Source organism: Melitaea cinxia, chromosome 5 (genome assembly GCF_905220565.1).
Source record: "Melitaea cinxia chromosome 5, ilMelCinx1.1, whole genome shotgun sequence".
In the NCBI taxonomy this organism is placed as follows: domain Eukaryota; kingdom Metazoa; phylum Arthropoda; class Insecta; order Lepidoptera; family Nymphalidae; genus Melitaea; species Melitaea cinxia.
In genome coordinates, this window is record NC_059398.1 from 38029 (window position 1) to 59386 (window position 21358).

At 37.0% G+C, this 21358-nt stretch overlaps 1 protein-coding gene and 1 long non-coding RNA gene across 2 annotated transcripts; one reads left to right on the forward strand and one right to left on the reverse strand.

Annotated features, from left to right (window-relative positions):
- Positions 1 to 9875: 9875 nt before the first annotated feature.
- LOC123653930 lies at positions 9876 to 10497 on the reverse strand. Its single transcript, XR_006743156.1, has 2 exons — positions 10441 to 10497; positions 9876 to 10156 (listed from the first exon to the last, which is right to left on the reverse strand). It is a non-coding gene; the product is annotated as an uncharacterized LOC123653930 (long non-coding RNA).
- A 1300-nt stretch (positions 10498 to 11797) lies between these two features.
- On the forward strand, positions 11798 to 16920 carry LOC123653609 (ubiquitin-conjugating enzyme E2 S). Its single transcript, XM_045589604.1, has 2 exons — positions 11798 to 12047; positions 16472 to 16920. Exons 1-2 carry the CDS (start codon positions 11900 to 11902, stop codon positions 16918 to 16920), a joined length of 597 nt encoding a protein of 198 aa, XP_045445560.1. The 5' UTR covers positions 11798 to 11899.
- The last annotated feature ends 4438 nt before the right edge of the window (positions 16921 to 21358 follow it).

The window sequence follows — 21358 nt, forward strand, 5'->3', positions numbered from 1 at the left end:
ATTATTTAAAAATGAATTACGGCGCAAGATTTCCACCAGTAACTTTTGCACGGTATCTAAAATGTCTTCTTTATTTCGGGAAATCCTTTTCTTGCCGAAAGTATTATCCAATCGTCTAAACGACTTGCTTCAGTTATAGTTAATATAGGTGATGGCCCTAAGCTAGTTTTACGTATGTATGATTTTTAATGTGGTATCGGAGACTAAACCTAGGAACACCGTACTTTTCAGCAGTTTGTCTTGTAGATAAATTGTTAGAAATATCTTGTACAGCTTCGATGGCTTTCTGAAAATTCTATTTGCTATATTTAACTTTTGGTCGCTTTGGCATACTGTAAATGTAATAATAATAATCATTTAGATAATCATGCATAGCAATTGTGAAACAAGTTTAAGCAATGACCAAGTTAGACACTACTCTCATGCAAAACTAGTAGACTTACCGACCTCTATAATTGAGTTGAATAATGACTTGGACAACATTCATAGTTGGAGTAAATCATACGGTTTAAACGTCAATCCTTCTAAGTGTCAAGTCATTATCATCGGTAGTTCAAAACTAGTGTCTCGAATTGACTGGTCACTTATACCACCCGTCATTTTTAATAACACCGTTATTAATTACAGCGATAAAGTAAAAAACCTCGGAATAATTTTTGACAGTCACCTATCGTGGACACATCAACTGAGTGAGTTAAGTCGCAAATTATTCGCAGCTATCGGATCCCTCCGCCGGCTTCAATATTTTCTTCCTATCCCTACCAAAATTGCGTTAGCACAGGCAGTCCTACTACCAATTCTTGACTATGCTGATATTTGTTACCTAGATCTTAAAGAGGAGCAGTTAAATAAGCTTGAGCGCCTCCAGAATCTCTGCATACGGTTCATATTTGGTCTTCGTAAATATGACCATGTCTCCGATTTTCGTAATCAACTCAAGTGGCTCCCTATCCGCTTTCGCAGGAATACTCACATCCTTTCTTTACTATATTGTGTACTTTTCCATCCAGATACACCGCTTTATCTAAAAAATCGCTTTGAGTTTCTCTGTGACACTCATGAACGTTCCCTCAGGTCATCTTCAACCTTAACACTCAAAACTCCTTCTCATACTACTTCCTTTTATTCAAACTCCTTTTCTGTTAAAGCTGTACAACTTTGGAACTCTCTTCCTCTCTCTATAAGAAAAGCTCAATCTCTTGCTTGTTTTAAAAAATATCTAAAGGCGCATTTTTTGTCACTAAATACTTCATAATTATCATTAGCAGCTCCATAAATATATATATTATGTAGTATTTGTTTATGTCGTATATATGTATATATTTATTTGTATATATGTATGTGTATGTATAATGTGTATATGTATGTGTATATGTATATTTACTTCTGTTAATATCATACTACTTGTTAACTATATGCCAATTCTTTATCAACTGTTTGTACACTTCCCTACCGCTTCTCTTTTTCTTCGCTATGTCCTATGCCCAAAGGTTGTCTGGAAGAAATCGCTCTTAGCGATAAGACCGCCTTTGTACATCTTTCTTTTCATGTATCACTTTTTTTATAATGTTTCTTTGTGGTGTACAATAAAGAGTATTTATTATTATTATTATTATTATTATTACTTCATGTACAAGACACTTTGGTAAAAGAAATGCCCATAACAATAATTGCCCTGGGCAATAACTATAGACATTATCATATGGCAATAACTAAAATCATGGTGGGCAATCACTAAAAATATGCAGATTTACATGCAGTGATTGTCCACCGTTATAATAACCGTTAAGAATTAAATATTACCAGGTATAACTAATTTAAAACTGAGAAAATACATATAAGTTCATGATAACTATACGCCAATAGTTTAATATCAAATAAAATGCAAAAAAATGAGCCTTTAAGCAAGTTATTCCTTATGAAAACTGTTAAACTACTAACCTTTTTAAATAACACGTTCACCCGTCTCGATAAAATCCGTCATTACTGTTTTTTTTTCCTTCAGTGTTGCCAGCAGTCTATTTTGAAAATACTATACACTAATCACAGAGCCACCTAGTAAATTCTAATCGAACTAGAATGATTCAAAGATAGCACATGAGAATATTTTTCTTAAAGTGGGCGATCACTGTCAGTGGGCAATCACTCTCTGGTTTACCCTAATTGCTATAAATTGTTGAAGAGTTCCCTCGACTATCTTTCTTCTCCATCATCAGATCGACTCCAGACCTTTATTAAATAGTAGTGCTTTATAGTACTTAATGAAAACATGATTAAATTTACTAGTCACCCTTACGATTTTTGAAAGTTTCCCTCGATTTCTCTGGGATCCCATCATCAGATCCTGGTTTCCTTATCATGGTACCAAACTATGAATATCTCCTTTCCAACAAAAAAAGAATTATCCAAATCGGTTCATAAACGAAGAAGTTATCTCCGAGCATACATAAAAATATATATATACTAGCTGTGCCCGCGGCTTCGCCCGCGTTGAAATCAGTGTCACAAAGTTTTCCCGGCAGACTTCCAGTGAAACTCTCATCAAAATCGTCTTAGCCGTTCCGTAAACCTTCCTTTTGAACCGCATGAAAATCCGTTCGGTAGATTTTGAGGAAATCGATCACATACACTTGGGGGCATTGTTTTATAATACACTAACTGTTGCCCGTGACTACATCCGCGTAGTTATGAAGATATGCGTTACTATAAAGATGTTTAACGCATTTTTTTTTATTTCAGTCACTTGAAATGCTTATTACACTGAGTAACTTTTTAACAGGCACAATTTAGTATAATTTAATAGTTGTTTTTATAAAACCTCTCTATACACCATATTCTTAGTTTTATTTTCAGGCTGCAGTATAAATAAGCTATCGACGAACTTATAGCTGCTGTATATGTTTCATACAAACTATCAACCCCAATTAAACCCCCTTAGCGGTGGAATATCGCAAAATCCATTCTTAGCGGACGTCTACTAACTATAATCTACCTCTCTGCCAAATTTCATCTTTATCCATCCTGGATGGATGGACCCTCCAGCAGTTTTTTGGTTCTCGTGTTGAGTGAGTCAGTAACCTTTCTCTTTTATATACATATATAGATTACGTGCATTATTTGGACACCTCCTCACCATCTATAGAGCATACATTTTAAATTTTAAGCCTCTTACTTAAAAAACATAGGACTTTCATTTAAACTTCCAACCCCCGTTTTATCCCATATCCATAAATTTCAAGTTTGTGGGTATTATAGTTTCGGATATTTTGTGATGAGTGAGTCAACCTATCATCCCCCGTTTTAACCCCGAAAGGGAGTTGATTTTTAAAGATACATTATTGGGACACCTTCTTATCATCTATAGAGCATACATTTTAAATTTCAAGTCTCTTACTTCAAAAACATAAGACTTTCATACAAACTTCCAACCCCCGTTTTACCCCCTTAGGGGTCGAGTTTCGTAAAATCCGTTCTTAGCGGATGTCTACGTCCTATAAGGAGTCTACCTGCCAAATTTCAAGTTTGTAGGTGTTATAGTTTCGGAGATTTCGTGATGAGTGAGTGACCTTTCGCTTTTATATATATTATTATTATAGATTATAGATATACCTATATATACGGTCGAATTAAGTAACCTCCTCCTTTTTTTGAAGTCGGTTAAAAACATGGCTTTATTTATTTTTGTCGACAGTATAAAATTACATAAATAATTTTAAAAAAAGTTTGCTAGTAATATTTTAGTTTTACAGACGTCATATTATACAGTCGTGTGACTGATATTACGTCACTTCCGTTATATATTTTTCATACGGTTTTAGTGTCACATTTTTTTCAGTTCGCTCGCCCAGCCAAATGTCAAGCCTATCGTAAGGAACTTCGTTCCAATAAGAATTTAGCATAGTTTACAATATTTTTGATACAGTTTGATTAAATGTAGTCTAAATGAGAACTTCCTCCTTTTTTGGAAATGGGTTGACGCACATATACTGTAATTATAATAAACTATAATTTAGCTGTTTTATGGCCAGTTTCAATACTCTATCTATCTCTAAATTTGCTTACTAGAGATAGAATTTTGACGTTAACTCCATATAAATTGTGTCAAAAATCTATCGCTAGTAAGCAAATTTAGAGATAGATAGAGTATTGAAACTGGCCATTAAACAATTTAAGTAAAAAAAAAATAGACATTAATCTAAATGCTAAAATGACTGAACATAAATGACATAACTTTCTGTTAAGTGATTCCTGTGTTATGAGATATTGGTGATATCATAGATAGTGTCAACATTGACCACTGAAGCCCACAGTAGACCAAGTACTCAGAGACGATGAGCGAGAGAGATCTACCTCAATCCGACATTTAACATTATTTTGAAGAAACAGAATAAAACTATAATACTTCATAGGTAACGATTTATTATAAGTACACAATTATAACTCTTTTTACTATTTTTCTATACTAAACTAAATATAAAATTAATAAAATAAAGGGAACATAGGTGCATTTTTGGTAATTATATATTTTAATTAATTATTTTTTTTACCAAAATTACAAATTTCAATACTACACCTAAAGGAACAGACACTTGCAGGTTATCAATAATTACAATATATTCTGAGAACTAAATGAATATTCAGCGCTCGACGGTCACGGGCGAACGGGCCGCAGCTACGTTTGCCAGGTCGTCAAACCTAGCAGCCGGACAGACTAGCCAGTTTGACACGGACCGGACATTTGTTTAAAAAGGCCGGATAGCCTTAACTATAAAGATATTGTGTCTCAGTATCTCTTATACGACAAAAACTTCGTTCGTCCGCTAATTGCACTTCGGCAGTGCGAGGTGACTGTTTAAAATTAAAATCTAATAAAAGCTGGACAAGCCGGAGACTGACTATACTACTACTACTACTGAGACTGTTTATAATTTGGCCGCACACAAATTGAAAAATCAATCCTAACTGTGTTCGAATTTGTCCGGACGCCTGGCAGCCGGAGCCGCAGCGACGCAGCCGCGGGCACTAGTCGGGTAGCGCTGGCACTAGTCGAGCAGCGCGGGCACTAGTCGGGTAGCGCTGGCACTAGTCGAGCAGCGCGGGCACTAGTCGGGTAGCGCTGGCACTAGTCGAGCAGCGCGGGCACTAGTCGGGCAGCGCGCGCACGAGGCGCGGCGGGCGGGCGCGCGCCGCGTCGTTGCGCGTGACGTCAGCGAGGCGCGCGCGCGGCGGGGACGGCGCGCCCGTGCTGTGCGACTCACACTGAGAGCCGGCATTCAGCGACGAATACGGCTCGGACTCCGGAAGCACTTCCGATCTCGGCTCCAGTCCTAGATCCATATCCTTTTCTGACTCCAAATCTTTTTCTGATTCCGAATACTTTTCAAATTCCTGATACTTTTCCGGATCCGGACATTTTTCCGACTCCTGATATTTTTCCGGATCCAAATCCTTTTCCGGATCCAAATCCTTTTCCGGATCCGGACAATTGTCCAACTCCTGATACTTTTCCGGATTCACATTCTTTTCCGGATCCGGACATTTTTCGGACTCCTGAAACTTTTCCTTTTCCGACTCTGCTGTCGCCTCCGGGCCAGACGTTCGCCGACGCGCTCGTCGCCGCACGCGTCGGCGCGCCCGGCGCGGAGGCGGCTCGTATGCGGCCGCGTCCACCGCGTCCCGCCCGGCACTCGCCTCGCGAACGTATCCATCATTATTCCTCGCTTCGACGGCGCTGTGATGTGCGTCCAACAAAGCAAGAGCTCGGCGTTTGAGTTGACGAAGGGAATACGCATCTTTCACATTGTAACAATAATTCTTATCACTAGAAGTGAAATTCTCGTTATCCACTTTCGTACGTGAATTTTTCTCGTGTGGCGCTGTGTCTGACAGTCTAGCACCGTTTACATCACCGATTATGACCTCAATCTCAGAGGAAATACTTCCTTTCTCGGAGTTTAATGATACCATGTTCTTATTTGCCTCGTTTGATTTAGCCTCATGATAGTTAGTCGCAGTAGGAGAACATTTATTGATATTCTGTATTTGAGAATCTCTTCCACTATCATAACTCTGACTATATTCTTGTCTGATGTGTACGCTTACAGTTGAAGGAGATCTCGCACATGTTTCATGAAAGGGTAGAACTCTGAAAGTAATAGGAGTAGTAGATAAGTATGTATTTTAAAAACCGAAAGTATTAACCCTGGTAACCAAAAAATTTCATCGAATTTTTACATTACCTAAAAATTAAGCATTAGCATAGGTATACATAAATACAATTATTTTTCTCAAATAATATCAATATACTATATTTTTGTTTTTATAAACTTAAGCTACCTCCATAGTCCATTTAATATAACATAATTTAAAAATACCCTTTAATATATGTACTAAAATAAAATGATTGAGTTCAATAAAAAAGATTGTTCACAAGCAATATTACAAGCTCCTAAGCATAATCATTAACAACATAAGGTTGTTGTACTAATAACAAACAATTTTTCATGATTTCAATTAAAAACAAATTAAATAATTCAGGATAATATATTCAACTATGAACTGAATTTTTTTTATTTACAACACAGACATAACCAATCACCACACCGAGTGCTACAAGTAATGTTTCATTACCTACAAAATTGGATTATCTATGGATGGACTATCTTATAAATGGTTTGTGATAATATTTACTTAAATAAATCGTCAACTTTATAACATTTATATGGGGGTTTTGCAGGGTGTTTGTGCAGTCCTTGTGGGTCTCCCCACCGTGCCTCGGAAAGCACATTAAACCGTCAGTCCCGGTTGTTATCATGTACACCTGATGACGATTGTTACTCATACTAGGGAATATATCTTACATAATGGAGCATTGTGGCAAATAAAGCTCTGATCTTTCGCCTACATGGGAAAAGAGGCCTATGCCCAGTAGGAGGATATTACAGGCTGAAGCAGGGGTAAGAATAACCGCCTGTTGTCACTAATGCAACTTTATTATTTTTGTTTACTTCATTAAATTTTTGTTACTTTTTGTGTTGGTGTGGAAAAAAGTGTAAACATGTTTTCACGCGTCTATGCTCTAGTTTTTGAATTTTCATCACTTCTACGGATCCACCACCCATGTCTCTCTTCTATCCCTAAACTAATCATTGAGGAGCTTGGCTCAGTCTTTGCAGTTATTTAGTAATGTAGTTTTTGCTTCTCTAAATAATTTTGAAATATTCTTACTCTATAACATCTCCAGGAGAGAGCAGGGCAAGTGGTTCGGATGATGGCAACCAGTGTCTATTAGTGCACAGACAAAAACCTGCAGGCAAACCAAAGATCTTTTGTATCCGCTTCTCTAGGCAGCGCACTTGACCTTTTCTTGTGACCATGATGTATGAAAGGGCGCGAACATCTTCAAAATATCGCTGCAGATGTACGCTTATCCGAAATGCGCAATTATCGTTAGTGGGGGATTCCGATAGTTCGGGCTTTTCGTAACTGAGATCATTTTCAAACATAGCTAAATAGAAAATTAAAAACTTTATAACAGTCAATTTAACAAAACAAATTTCTACTCTGATTCAATTCAATTTAGTTTTTGGTTTTAATTAATGATATATATTTCTCACTTCAATGGTTTTAATACTGTCGTTGCAAAATGTTATTTCGGCAAAGACACGTAGTACAGAGAAGACACAAAAGACTAAAGCGATTCGACGTGCGACGTGCAGTTCAGTTATGATTAATTTACAAACTATAAAATTCAGTTATTCAAATTTCTTTGTTAACCTAAAACATCGCAAAAGTAGGTAGGTTGTATTTTTTTGTTTGACATTTTATTGACTTTTGACAATTGACATCTTTCAGGGCATGACGGCTGTCAGTGTCGGCAGATTGGTCTATGGTTAGAGTTAGCTTAGAGTTAGCTCCTGGGTTAGCTACTTAGCTCATTGGCTCTTTCAAACTCTTTCTTTACGAAATAGTCAATGTTTCCATCTCATTTTCAGTTATATGTAATTTGAATAACACATTGGAATTCATTGGATAATAATAATACATTTGCCTCTAAAACTATTTTAGGAACTATTGATGTATCGTAATAAAAGTCTTGATCAGAAGGTGTCGATCGAATGATTTATTGAGTTTTTTTTTTTTCGAAATGATTGTTACTGGCCTTTACAGCATCACCGGTGAGAGGGGCCGGATACTATAGACACCGGCCGTGAATGAAGATGTGGGCCCTTTTGGAGGGCACGGGGGTGACGTTCGTCTTAAATTCGTCTTCTAGCGAGATCGCACCTCGGCTTAGAACGTCGTCGGAGTTGAGGGGGCGCTGTGCGGAGCGCTGTGGCGAGTTGTGGACGGTCGAAGCGCCTAGGCATATCCGAACCGTCCTAACGCGGGGGACCTCGTCTTTGCCGGCGAAAGCGGTGCGTGTGTTCTATATCTAGGTGTGTTCCCTGAGAAAGGGGCGTTGGCTATGGTTAACCTATCGTCGGGATCTGTCAAGAAGTGTTTAGGACATCTAAGTCTCGTCTGTATATTTCCTCTAGTTCCTCTACCTACGTAGTTGCAGGCCTCTGCTACAGGAGGGTTGGGCAGGAACGGAGAAAGGATCCCTGTGGGAAACCGGCGCGTATCGGCCGAGGCGAGGATAACGTGCCTTCGACTCGATATTGAAATGTGCGATTCGACAAGTAGTCTCGTATGATGAGCACGAGTCTGTCTGATATTTTAAGTTTCTAAAGCTTGTAAATTAAGCTGTTATGCTAGACTTTGTCGAATGCTTTCGCTATGTCGAAGAAGAGAGCGCCCGTTGAGTGGGCTTTTGTTTTAGCGAAACCGGATAAGATATGTTCGGTGATGCGGTGCACTTGGTAGACGGATGAGTGTCCGGCTCGGAATCCAAAATGCTCGTCAATGAGCGGAGATTACATGGTTTCCATGGGTTTCTTTAGTCTAATTAGGATATTTTTCTCATACATTTTGCCAAGTGTATTGGGAAGACTTATAGGTAGGTAAGCGGTAGCTTGTAGGGAGGTGCCTAGGTTTTCCAGGTTTGTGGATTCCTACTACGATTGCTTCTTTCCACTGATCGGAAAAGAGTAGCCAGCCAGGAGGGAGTTATAAATTATGACTAATAGTGCGAGTAGTCGCCTTGGAAGACGCTTAATGGTCTTATTAGATATTGTATCCAGTCCCGGAGACTTCTTAGCGTGGAGACGTTTGAGGATAAATTCAACCTCTACAACAGTCGTCGGAGGGAGTGTTTCGGCCGTAGGCAGTGAAGCCGCCTTGCGTTCAAAGTCAACCTTTAAGAGGTGACTTTGATCGACCGGCTCAGTGCTTGGCGAGCATTGGATAAAAGTAAAGTTAAATTGGCTTTCTTCAGGCGTCTTCTCATTGTCCACTGACTGACAGCCACTCCTCGAACCCTTCTGAGCTCCTGTTGCACATTAACGCCCGTGAGATGACGATTCCTCAACGAAGTTGAGACAATGAAGCGGTCGTCCGTCTCAGATGTGCTCCGGTGTCTATTGGTTTGTGGTTGTCGCGCGTTAAAACAAAATGTAATAAATAAATGTAAATGTAATTAAATTAAAGAGCATAGAATAAGAGAATATTAATTCATTTTTTTAACGCGACGAACTAAATCAAAGAGAGGTAAATATATATTTAAAAAAAGTTAGCGATCAGATTGGATTGGAGAACAAAATTAAATTAGACTAGTGTAGAAAGTAATTTAATACAAAGAAACACAATTTTAAGCTTAATACAAATTTGAATGAACAAACAACCTTATATTCCTTTTATGGACTAAACGAACGAGTTTAACACAACCCGAAATTATTTTAAATCTACACTATGGACCGAAATACATTTTTGATTAATCTAATATTAATTTAAACTACACTGCGGGTTCGAATTATTTCTGACACGTGGGTGGAGGTTAACTGTGGTCACTTATCATAGCGGGTCTCCGTGACACGTGGCTCCGCAGAAACTCCCTGGACGATCAACCGCCAGTCTCTTGAGTTCAGATGTCCAAGGTCCACGACACCATCTCTATCACGATGTCAGACGGGGATGAGAAATTTTGCTCGGCTAGGGGTCCTAGCAGCCAACCACGGCAACAACGGCACAGCACGTGTTCGCCACGCCAAAAACCCTGGAAGGTCACAACAGAAAGTGAGCCCTTCCATAGTCAACCCCCAACGTCTCTGGGTTGACACGGAAATGGCCCACAAAGACAAGCACATCATAACATTTTACAATAATTTAATTTAATAAAACAATAAACTTTAGAGCAAATAAAATTAATCTATCACACACAATCTACACACATATTCGCAATTAAAACAAAAGTAAGTTAGTAATTAAAATTAAATAAAAGTGTTTAATATTACTTTTTTTCTGAATAAATAATTAAATAAATAAATTACAACAACTCACCCAACAAAATCACACCCTGAACCTGACCGAGGCTGAAGACCAAGGAAAAGGAAGGAATCGCACAGCACCAGCGTTTATATAGCTGAGCCTAATCTACACCGCGAACCCCACCAATGGCTTTCGCAGCCCTACTTCACACGAAGAGCAACTCGACGAACGAAATAATTGTTACACGAGAATAGCGACTCGACGAACGAAATAATTTTACGAGAATGAACAAGGAATAAAAATATAAGTTACATGGTCTCCGAATGAAGCCACCAGTCTCTTGAAACCTTCTGTATTTTCGTGAAACAGCTGATTGGCTCATGTTAGGTTCACGAGCGACTTGCCGTTGATTATGGCCCGCTTACAACAAAGCTACAACTTGGGCCGCTGCTTCTGAGGTAGTGTCCATTGGATCGCGATTAAAATACTGGGTGCATAAGGAGATGTGTACCTGTCAACGTCTGACGCGTGACTGATAACGATAAGAAATATGGGTCACGTGAGCTTTTATACATGATTTAGTCTCGCAACTCGTGGGAACCGCAACGAGTAATTTCTGTAACGCTCATGTTTGACCGTATTTATTTAAAAAGTTTTGTCATTGTATATTTGAAAATTGCTATATGAAAAAAAAATATATCTTTCAAATAAAAAATCTTTATACAAAAATCGGATAAGCCATTTTCGAAAAATCAAACTTATTACAACATATTAAACTTATCATATTAAATCAATATTATTACCAATATACGGCTTGAGTCGATTCAGTTGCACGCGAGTGTATAATACAGAAGCGACCATAGTACAGAGTGGACAGCTGTGAGCGATAACTTCAAGGAAAGGTGAGTTTGCGCGTTTGCCGACAGTAAAAAAATTATTTCCATCATAAATTACTTCGATTAATTTAATAAACGTATTTTTGCGCAATTTTGAAGTAAACCTTTTTTACGCACGCTTGACTTAAGTGGGAGTAAGCTGGTGAATGCATGACGAGAGTGTTACGAAAAGTGTGATCGGGTGAAGCGAATGAAATTTGAGACTGAGAGGGTGATATAAGTTAGATGGAGCAAAAGTTCTTTTGTTTTTTTACCTTATCAAAAATTTTATTTTCGACATTATTTATCTGTTCTATACCATACTTTTTATAATTTTTATTCTGTTGACAACTGCCAAGCTCACAGATATCAAATAATTATTTTTTTAACGACCAAATGCTTACCTTGTATCTCAGGAAAATAAATATTATATTATTTTAAGTGGCTCAACAGTTTCAGTTGTTTATTATAAAGCTATAATATTATAATTGGCGAGGTCTTATAAATCGAAAAGCCTTTCGTTCGAGCGCATCGGACTATATTACAAGTAATCTGAGTGATATTTTCAAGTTGTTGTTTTTCGAACTGTAATGGTGTAAAGCAGCAACAGTGGGCATCGCTCACCGGGGAGACTTAATAGAAGCTCTAAAGGGAGGATGTCTAACGTAGAAAACGTGTGTCCGCAAGTTCTCCGGGGTGTGACGCGAGAGCTACGACGGCTGGCGGCCAACCCGCCTTCAGGCATCAAACTCGTACTCCGAGATGACGATCTCACCGACGTCGTAGCTCTAATCGATGGACCTGGTGATCAACTCATTTATTTTTCATTTGTCGTAATGCTCATTAATTCAAACCTTGATCTTGGATTTTCTTTGTTGCTTATTTTGACCACTCCTCAAAACATTGTTACAAATACAATTTTTTTTACAAAAAAAAAAAAAAACACGTGAGGTTGGCATTTTATTAAATATATATCTTTCCAAGGTTAATAAAGGTACTAACTATTTTTAATTTCATTATTAGAACTATAAATGGATTTATTGCTTCTAATTTACCATCAACTTAATTTACTCATATTAATGTGTAACATGTTCGTTAGTACTATAATACACTGGGTTTGTTGTATTTATAGGTAACATATTTTTAAAAGCATGTGACATATTTTTCGTTTTGTGTTAGTTTAAGAATAGACTTGTTTATTATGTATTTAAAACTATATTCCTTATATTACTTACAAAGTTAATAGAGACATAATAAGATAACGTGACTGGCCTACACAGAAGATACTTTTTCAAAAGTAACTCATAGTAATTCACTGATATTTGGTTTATTTTATGTATTAAATTGAACATATATCGACTCTCTCTAAGGGCCTGTTTCACCAGCTGTGGATAATGCTATTTGACCGATGACTGTATCTGACAATAAAAAGTTTTTGATTCATTATTCTTGTTGTTTACCATTGAATTCTACTTTTACTTTTATTACTTTTTATGAGATATTTTTATTTGCATATTTATTAATCATTTGCATGATTATTCTTACAGTTATAGTTTATTAATTGTGGAGAAACAGCTCCTGGCCTATTCCACCTCCTGCTGTCAGTCTATTTGTATCGTTATCTGTCAAATAGCATTCATCCGCAACTGGTGAAACAGCCCTTTACACAATATAATTTAAATAAAAATCTACAATTTTATTTTTGTGTTACCCACACATTAGAAATTCTAAACATTTTTGAATATCATATCAAAAATTGACCGCTCCAGTGGGGTTCGAACCCGCGTCTCCGACTGACTGTGTTGGCGCTCTAGCCAATTAAGCTATGGAACGATGTACTCGTTAGATCGAAATTTTTGATATGATGATTTTTATATTCAGTTTAAGCGAACCGTGGTGGTGCGTGGGTTCGAACCCCGCTGGAGCGGTCAATTTTTGATATGATATTAAAAAATGTTCAAATAAAAATGTTTTTAGATTATTATACTTTACTTAAAAAGTGTTAATTTCATTTAATAAACAAATATAAAAATAATTGAAACAAAATTATCAATTTTGTTTCATTATAAAGTACTGATGCCGCACTAAATATAAGAGTAAATAATGATGAAGGAGTATTAATGAATTATTATTATATTATTAATATAAGTTTCTTTGCACTAAAAGGCAACAAACATTGTACGGGTCAACGCACATTGAGCAATATGATTGTTTTGCTAATTAGTAACCTCTTTAATTTAGCTGATTTATTACGAAATTGTTTAATATATACTTTATTACCTTTATTACTAATCGAACTGAGAAGGTGACTAACAATGAATTACAAATTTTGTCATCTTCAGTCTCAGCTATGATTATTTTATCAAACCTACGACGCTTGCAAGAAAGCGTTATAAACACTTTAACAAGCCTCGCAAACGGTCATTTAGATGCACATTTGTTGCCGCCTGAACAATTGGAAGAACAATTAAATATCATATACCGACATATACCGAATGACCTGACTTTGCCTGCCGATAAAAACGATTTTAAAGAACTTTATAAGCTAATGAAGGTCAACGGCGACATTGGTTCTTCTTATTTGATAATCGAAATCAAGATTCTTTTGGTAATTAAGGAAAATTTTGAACTGGATAGAGTAATAACCCTTCCTCAGCAGCATTATAACGTAGAATTTATCGCACCATACATTGCATTCAATCTACAAAAGGACTTACTACTCATCTTGACAGAATCAGATGTAGAAAATTGTGTCCACATACAGACAAACAAATTATTATGCGCTCTCGATAAGCCGATATACGAATTACAAATAACCAGCGGAATGTGTAACTTGAGTATACACAATACAACAATATGTAAAACAAAGGAGGCACCATGTCGCGTGCGCTGGGTCAAGTTACATAACAATAACATGTGGCTTTATTCCTGCTGTGGGAAATGCACAGTGCGCATATTTTGCATTGACACTGGAGTTGTATTGACAACACTGACCGGGAATGGCCTTTTACAAATCGGTCAAGGTTGTACAATAAAAGGTGACACCTTCTCTATATTCACTCAAAATAGTTACATGAGCCAAGTTAAGGTCCAAGAAAACATACCGATCCCAGCCGATTATTCAATATTAAATTCCATAATAAATACTTCGGATTTCCAACTGTTTACACCCGAGGATCATGAAGACTTGTGGCGCGGGATGAAGTCTCAGATCATTAACCTCAAGGAGCAGGAAAACGCATCACTCAGTATACACGATATACATCAGTACTCTGTCTTGTATATAATCTTAGGGTCTATCATTGTTGCGGGATGTCTGTACGGGACCATGCGATATCGCAGAAACAAAATTATACAGAGCAGTGCTGTGACAGACGTCTCCACGACCGCAGTTCCAGTTGCAGCAGATACGAACGAAGACCAGGAGGCCCCTGCTCCCCCGAGCGCGCGACCGCGATTCGTTCGACTGGACATACCAATTAAAGTGTAGTGCAGTGATGATTATTATATAAGTTATTTAAATCTATGTACTTAAATTTTAATTGTATTGTTATTGTAGATTTTAATATCAAAATTATCTTTCTTCTTTGAGTCGGCAGGATGTACGGGTCAACGCACATTGAGCAATATGATTGTTTTGCTAATTAGTAACCTCTTTAATTTAGCTGATTTATTACGAAATTGTTATTTTTCTTATGCTGATTTCTAATGAAATTGATATTTGTTTGCTACGAATGACGTCAAATGACGTCTGTACTTCTGCCTATATATACTCAAAATAATCTTAATAAATTTAGTGTTTGATCGACTTTCATTGGGTTTGGTTTCCCTCATAACCTTCCCTCACATGTCATCTCTCACTCAACCATAGACTGTTCCATACAAACATATTTTAACATATATTTCTCTAACTGACACTGCTGTCAAAGCTCGCATGCTTCGGAAATTTTTCTATAATGAAAAATTGTATTTATTTTAAAAGAGATCTGTACATATATATTTTATAAGACACCTGTTCCTAAAGCAATTCCAAAACCACCAAAACATGTGATCTAATACAAATTTATTTTGTAAACAATGTTTATACAAGACCAACTTCATTGGGGACCACTTGACTACAAGGTCAAGTGGCTTTGAAACTGGTATATGTATATCTCCTAGTCGTGACAATGAATTCTTGTTTACAGTTAGTAGAATATACCTACTGCAAATTATGATTAGGGTGAGAGGTTTTTACATTCTTGTTTTTTCCAAATAATGAGACAAATATGACACTTTGGTGTCATAATAATGATGTTTCAAACTGTACTTCAGAAAAACTAAGATTCTATCAGATTTTATTCAAATATTGGGACAAAAATCATTTTTCTAGTAATTAGGTAGAAGTTATCCTACCTGTTTTGTATAAAAACAAGTCAATGTAAAAGCATTATAAAAAAAAAACATCACTCGAAACCAGACCAAAATTATCAAGTTTATGAGTATGCTAATATGGACCGAAGACCAGAAGTTTGATGATGTAGGTAAATAATACAAGAAATAAAAGATAAGAATTATATTTTTTTATTTTTATTTTAAAAGTAAGGAAAGAATACAGGACAGTGCAAAAACTAGGTCAAGTCTGTCTCAAAATCGAAATAGCTTTATTTATTTATTTAGTATACCAACAATTGTTACAGTGTTACTTACATCTAAGTACTGCATAAAACTTAAGTTATTTGCGCTAACTGTACAATCAATCACATTATGTAAATATAACAACAAAATTCTAACAAACTAAATTAAGTGCTAAATACTAGAAATTAAACAATTATCCAGTAACTATGCAGTATTCGGCCTATTGGGCTTTGTTTTCAACAATCGGCCAGATTCCGGATAGTAATTGAGTAATCAGGTACTGCACATGGTCAATTGGATTGGCCAGCCTTCTCTCTTATCGGACATGTTTAGCCTGCTCCAGTGACTCATCCAGCTGGCAAACATGGGCAAGGTAGTGTTTCGGCGGCCTTTTCTTTTTTCTACCCCCAATCAGCTCTAGTCACTTTACTCACCACAGAAACACAAGACTGTTTGAAAGCAGTGTTATTTAGCTGTGATCTTCTGTAAGGTCGAGGTACTTCCCCTATCGGACCGCTCCAGATTTGAGCAGGATATTTCTTGCCGTACCCCACCTGATGTTACATAACTGGCCACAAATGATGCAATAAGTCAGACGTATGTGATTCCAGCGGACACGCCGTACGCCGGCGGCGTGTTCCGCGTGCGGCTGGCGCTGGGCCGCGAGTTCCCGGCGGCGCCGCCGCGTGCCTACTTCCTCACGAAGATCTTCCACCCCAACGTGTCGGCGGCGGGCGAGGTGTGCGTCAACACGCTGAAGCGCGACTGGCGGCCGGAGCTCGGGCTCGAGCACGCGCTGCTCGCCGTCAAGTGCCTGCTCATCGCGCCCAACGCGGACTCGGCGCTCAACGCGGAGGCGGCGGCGCTGCTGCGCGACCGCTACGACGACTACTTCGCGCGCGCCAAGCTCTACACCGACATCCACGCGCGCGCGGGCGCGGGCGCGGGGCGGGCGGCGGGCGGCGAGGCGGAGGGCGAGGGCGGGCCGCGCGCCAAGCGCGAGCGCCGGCCCGCCGCGCCGCCCGCGCGCGACAAGCGCCGCATCCTGAAGCGCTTATGAGCGGCCGCGAGTGTTGCCGCGGGCCGTTCAGTATAGGAGTGTAAAAATGTGACCTTTAGTTGTATTTATTTTCTAATAAATAATTGTAATGTAAAATTGAGCTGACGCCTTTATATTTATTTTTACCTTCGACATTGACTAAACTTGAAGTTTCGTTCGATTATTACCCTTTAAGTTGCATAATAGAATGATGTAAATTTTTTTAATTTACGTCGGGTCTTCTAGACAGATACGGAATCTTTAAGAAATGTACTAAACTACTACTAAGGTACTAAACTAGGGATAGCCCCTTTCCAAAAAAAAGAATTATCAAAATCGGTACATCCAGTAGAAAGTTTGCGGTATAATACAACGTAGGTCGACGAAAAAAGCGTCAAGTAAAAACGCATTATTAGATATAACTCGAAAAGTAGTTGTTAGATCTCAAATAAATTTAAATGGGACCAATTGACACACACCACCTTTCGATAAAAAAAAATTGTCGAAATCGGTCCACCCGGTGAAAAGTTCTAATGTAACATACATAAAAAAAAAAAAAAAAAAATACGGTCGAATTGAGAACCTCCTCCTTTTTTGGAAGTCGGTTAAAAATCATGAAATTCGTTAATTAAATAATAAGGTTACATTTTCTTTAATATCTACGATTTTATTTTTGTGTTACCCACACATTAGGAATTCTAAACAATTTTGAATATCATATCAAAAATTGACCGCTCCAGCGGGATTCGAACCCTCGTCTCCCGCGTCCGACTGACCGTGTCGGCGCTCTAGCCAATTAAGCTATGGAACGATGTACCCGTTAGATCGAATTTTTTTTTTGATAATTATGATGATTTTTATAATCGGTTTAAGCGAACCGTGGCGTCGTCTATAGTGAGCTCTTTACAGAAACCCGTATAGTTCGCGTCATGTAAAAAGAACGCTGAAAGAAACTGGAGGAGGTGCGTTTGCGCATGGGTATACTCGCGCACAAAAGTACTATTTTATTTTTTTATTAGGCTTTCACTCGCGGCTTCGTATAATGGTTATTGGTAGGTACATTAAAAAATACTAGAAATACCAGTGCGAATAATTCGGACTAAATAAGTATAATAATTATCACTTTACAAAATTACATTTTTTTTTTCAAACAAAAGCAATAACAAATTTTTAGTTATTGAAATGTCGTATTCAAAAATATTAATTATCTGTACTCTCGATATTCGTATCTTAATAGTTTTTATGTATTTAAAATGATAAATTGATATTTTTTTAGTTAAATAAATAGTAAATGTAGTTTTACAAGTATGCTAATGTGTTGTGAAAGTGAGTGATAAATGCGGAAAAAACGTGAATTACGATTTACAGTGGTTTGTTTACCAAATAAGACTGTTCCAAAAAATGAACAGTACGAAAAACTTTTTTCAAGAGTTGGCAACACTGTAAATCGCCTTTTGCGCATTTTGACGACCAGCGTTCTTTTTATAAGACGCGAATTAAATATTATAAATAATTTTTCTCACTTCTCTATGTAAAACTATTTCGTAATTTAAAACTTTTGTGCGCGATAATATTTTGAGTCGACGTCGAACTGTCAACCAATAGCACACTGGCAAGCATGCCACACGTGATAAACACTCACGCTCCCTACCCCATACCACCAAATAGACCAATAAATTTCTTCTGCGCAGCTTCAAGGCCAGCGTTACATGACGCGAACTATAACTATTCAAAGTTTCATATTTAAAATTCCATTCCATACATAATTAAAACTAGAACTACCAGTATATATGTGTATAATCTATGACTAGAACTATTAAAATTATTTATAAAAAACTAGCTGTACCCTGCGCGCGTTGTCAGTAACACTTTTTTTGATAGTTCGAACCGAAGTAGTTTTACCAAATGCCGATAGATGGCGTTGCGAGTACGCACAGTCGCACATTCACAAATACGCGTCATCTAAGATTAGAAAAAAAGTTCATTATATCTCGATCAAATTTAAATGGGACTTCAAAACAAGCATCAGCTATTGATAAAAACAAGAATTATCAAAATCGGAATACCTACACAGTAAAAAGTTATGCGATATAGTACAACGTAGGTCGACGAACAAATAGTCAAGCAAATACGCATTATTACATGTAAATAAGAAAAGTAATTGTTAGATCTCAATTAAATTTAAATGAAACCACATGACACGCACCATCTTTCGATTAAAATAAAAAATAATTGAAATCGGTCACCCAGTCAAAAGTTCTGAGGTAACATACCTACATAAAAAAAAAACAATCGAATTGAAAATCTCCTTTTTTTCGTCGGTTAAAAAGCGTACGGCCCCATAATATGGTAAACGGTTAGGTTGTAGACGCCTATTGACGCCTGCAACACAGAAGCAGCAAGTGTATTGCCAAATCTCCCCCGGCCCTACCCAGAAGCTGTGGCCAACTTACCGCAGGAACAGCACTACTTGAGAATTGAGAGCAGTATTATTAAAATTAAGCAGTGTGCATAATATTATGATTTTGAGCAGAATATTTCCTGATGTGTTCTATCTGAATAATTATATATAATATAACAAATGTTGTTAAATAATATATTTGAAAATTGTAATTATGAAACCGTAACCAAGTAATAATTATTCTTAGGCCGTGTCCTATATGAAAGCAAATAGTAAATTAAATATTCCAAGACCCGATAACTAGTTCATTATTGCCGTGTCCAAGTAGTTAAAAATATCTGTACCCTAACGTCACAGCCAGTAAATGTTCATCTGCTGGGTAAAGCTCTTAAGTCTGTTAAGAGAACGAATTTTTTAAATTTACGTCACGTTTTTTAGACATCTATATTTCCTACTTATTACTTGTTCAAGATATCGGAGCTTAATTTTTTTTTAATATTTAATTTATTTCTTATTTTTAAGTTTAACATTACGCTGTATTATTGTAATAGCCAGCGATACAGCCACAAACCAGTGCTGTGACCGATAGCTTAACGTGCTGTCGTAGGTACGTCGGGGAGACTTATAAGAACAGATACACAGAACGAAAAAATTATGTGGTGTCATGGGACATCAGGTAGGAACGAAGTTCCTACGGATAGTATAGAAGCAACACAATTTGAAAAAAAATGTTGAATTTTATATATATTTTCTAATTCTTGATTTTTTTTTAAAATTTTGTTGATTGGTTTTTAATTAAGAACTTACATAAAATTATTTAGGAAATTTAGTATTTTAGAAAATAACAAATACCGTGAAATAAAATAAATCAAACAAAATAATAATAATAATTCAAACTATTAAGTGAAATAAAAAAAATGTATCTTTATTTATTTTTGTCGACAGTCAAAATTACATAAATAATTTAAAAAAAAAGTTTATTAGTACTTAATATTTTAGTTTTACAAACGTCATAATTATTATGCAGTCGTGTGACTGATATTACGTCACTTCCGTTATATGTTTCTCTTACGGTTTTAGTATCACATTTTTTTCAGTTCGGTCGCCAATCCAAATGTCAAGCCTGCCGTAAGGAACTTCGTTCCCATAAATATTTGTAGAAATACAAACTATTCACTCCGAGCGGAAACTGAGCCCCTGTATCGCCGGTTTGTATCTAGGTGTTAACGCGGCACGCACAACACTAAACAAAGCGTCGTTCGCTTATCTATCTAATACTATTAAACGAGCAATTCTTGTATACATATCATCATCATCATCATTTCAGCCTATTGCAGTCCACTGCTGGACATAGGCCTCGACAAGTTCGCGCCAAAAATGGCGTGAACTCATGTGTGTTGCACATAGTCACCACGCTTAGTTGTTTAGCTGTGTGGCTACATCACTAAAAAAAAATATGGCCACTCCCTCTCTTCCCGTGGGTGTCGTAAGAGGCGACTAGGGGACAAAGCCAGTACTGCGGTCACCAACCCGCCTGCCCAGCGTGGTGACTATGGGCAAAACACATGAGTTCACGTTGTTTTTGGCGTAAACTTGTGGAGGCCTATGTCCAGCAGTGGACTGTATAGGCTGTAATGATTATTATCTTATTTTATATATTTTTTATATTATATTTTTTATTATTGGTAGTAAAAAAATATTATTAATATTTTATAAATATGTACTTAATTCGTATTTAAATATGATTTCCAAAAAACACGATTTACTAAAAATACCGAGCTAAGCTCGGTCACCCAGGTAACTCTAGTTTTTGAAATTTGAAAACTGGGGATTTAAATACACCTCTAGCGATAAAAGTTCGAACTCGAGATTGTAGGATACGTATTGGTTAGGTGGGCTTACGCTTGTTTAGGAGATTGTACAAAATCTTTTTTTTTTTCTAAAAAAATCCATACATAAGAATCTTAGGCAGTTAAAAGTTAGGTAAATACTTAAATAATATTTGTAAAAATAAAATGAAGTGCATCTATGATTCATGTAAAATAAAACAAGAAATAT

Coding starts and splice junctions, on each gene's coding strand:
- LOC123653609 (XM_045589604.1), top strand. CDS start 11,900: ATGTCTAACGTAGAAAACGTGTGTCCGCAAGTTCTCCGGGGTGTGACG. Junction 12,048..16,471: donor AGCTCTAATCGATGGACCTG/GTGATCAACTCA, acceptor ATGTGATTCCAG/CGGACACGCCGTACGCCGGC.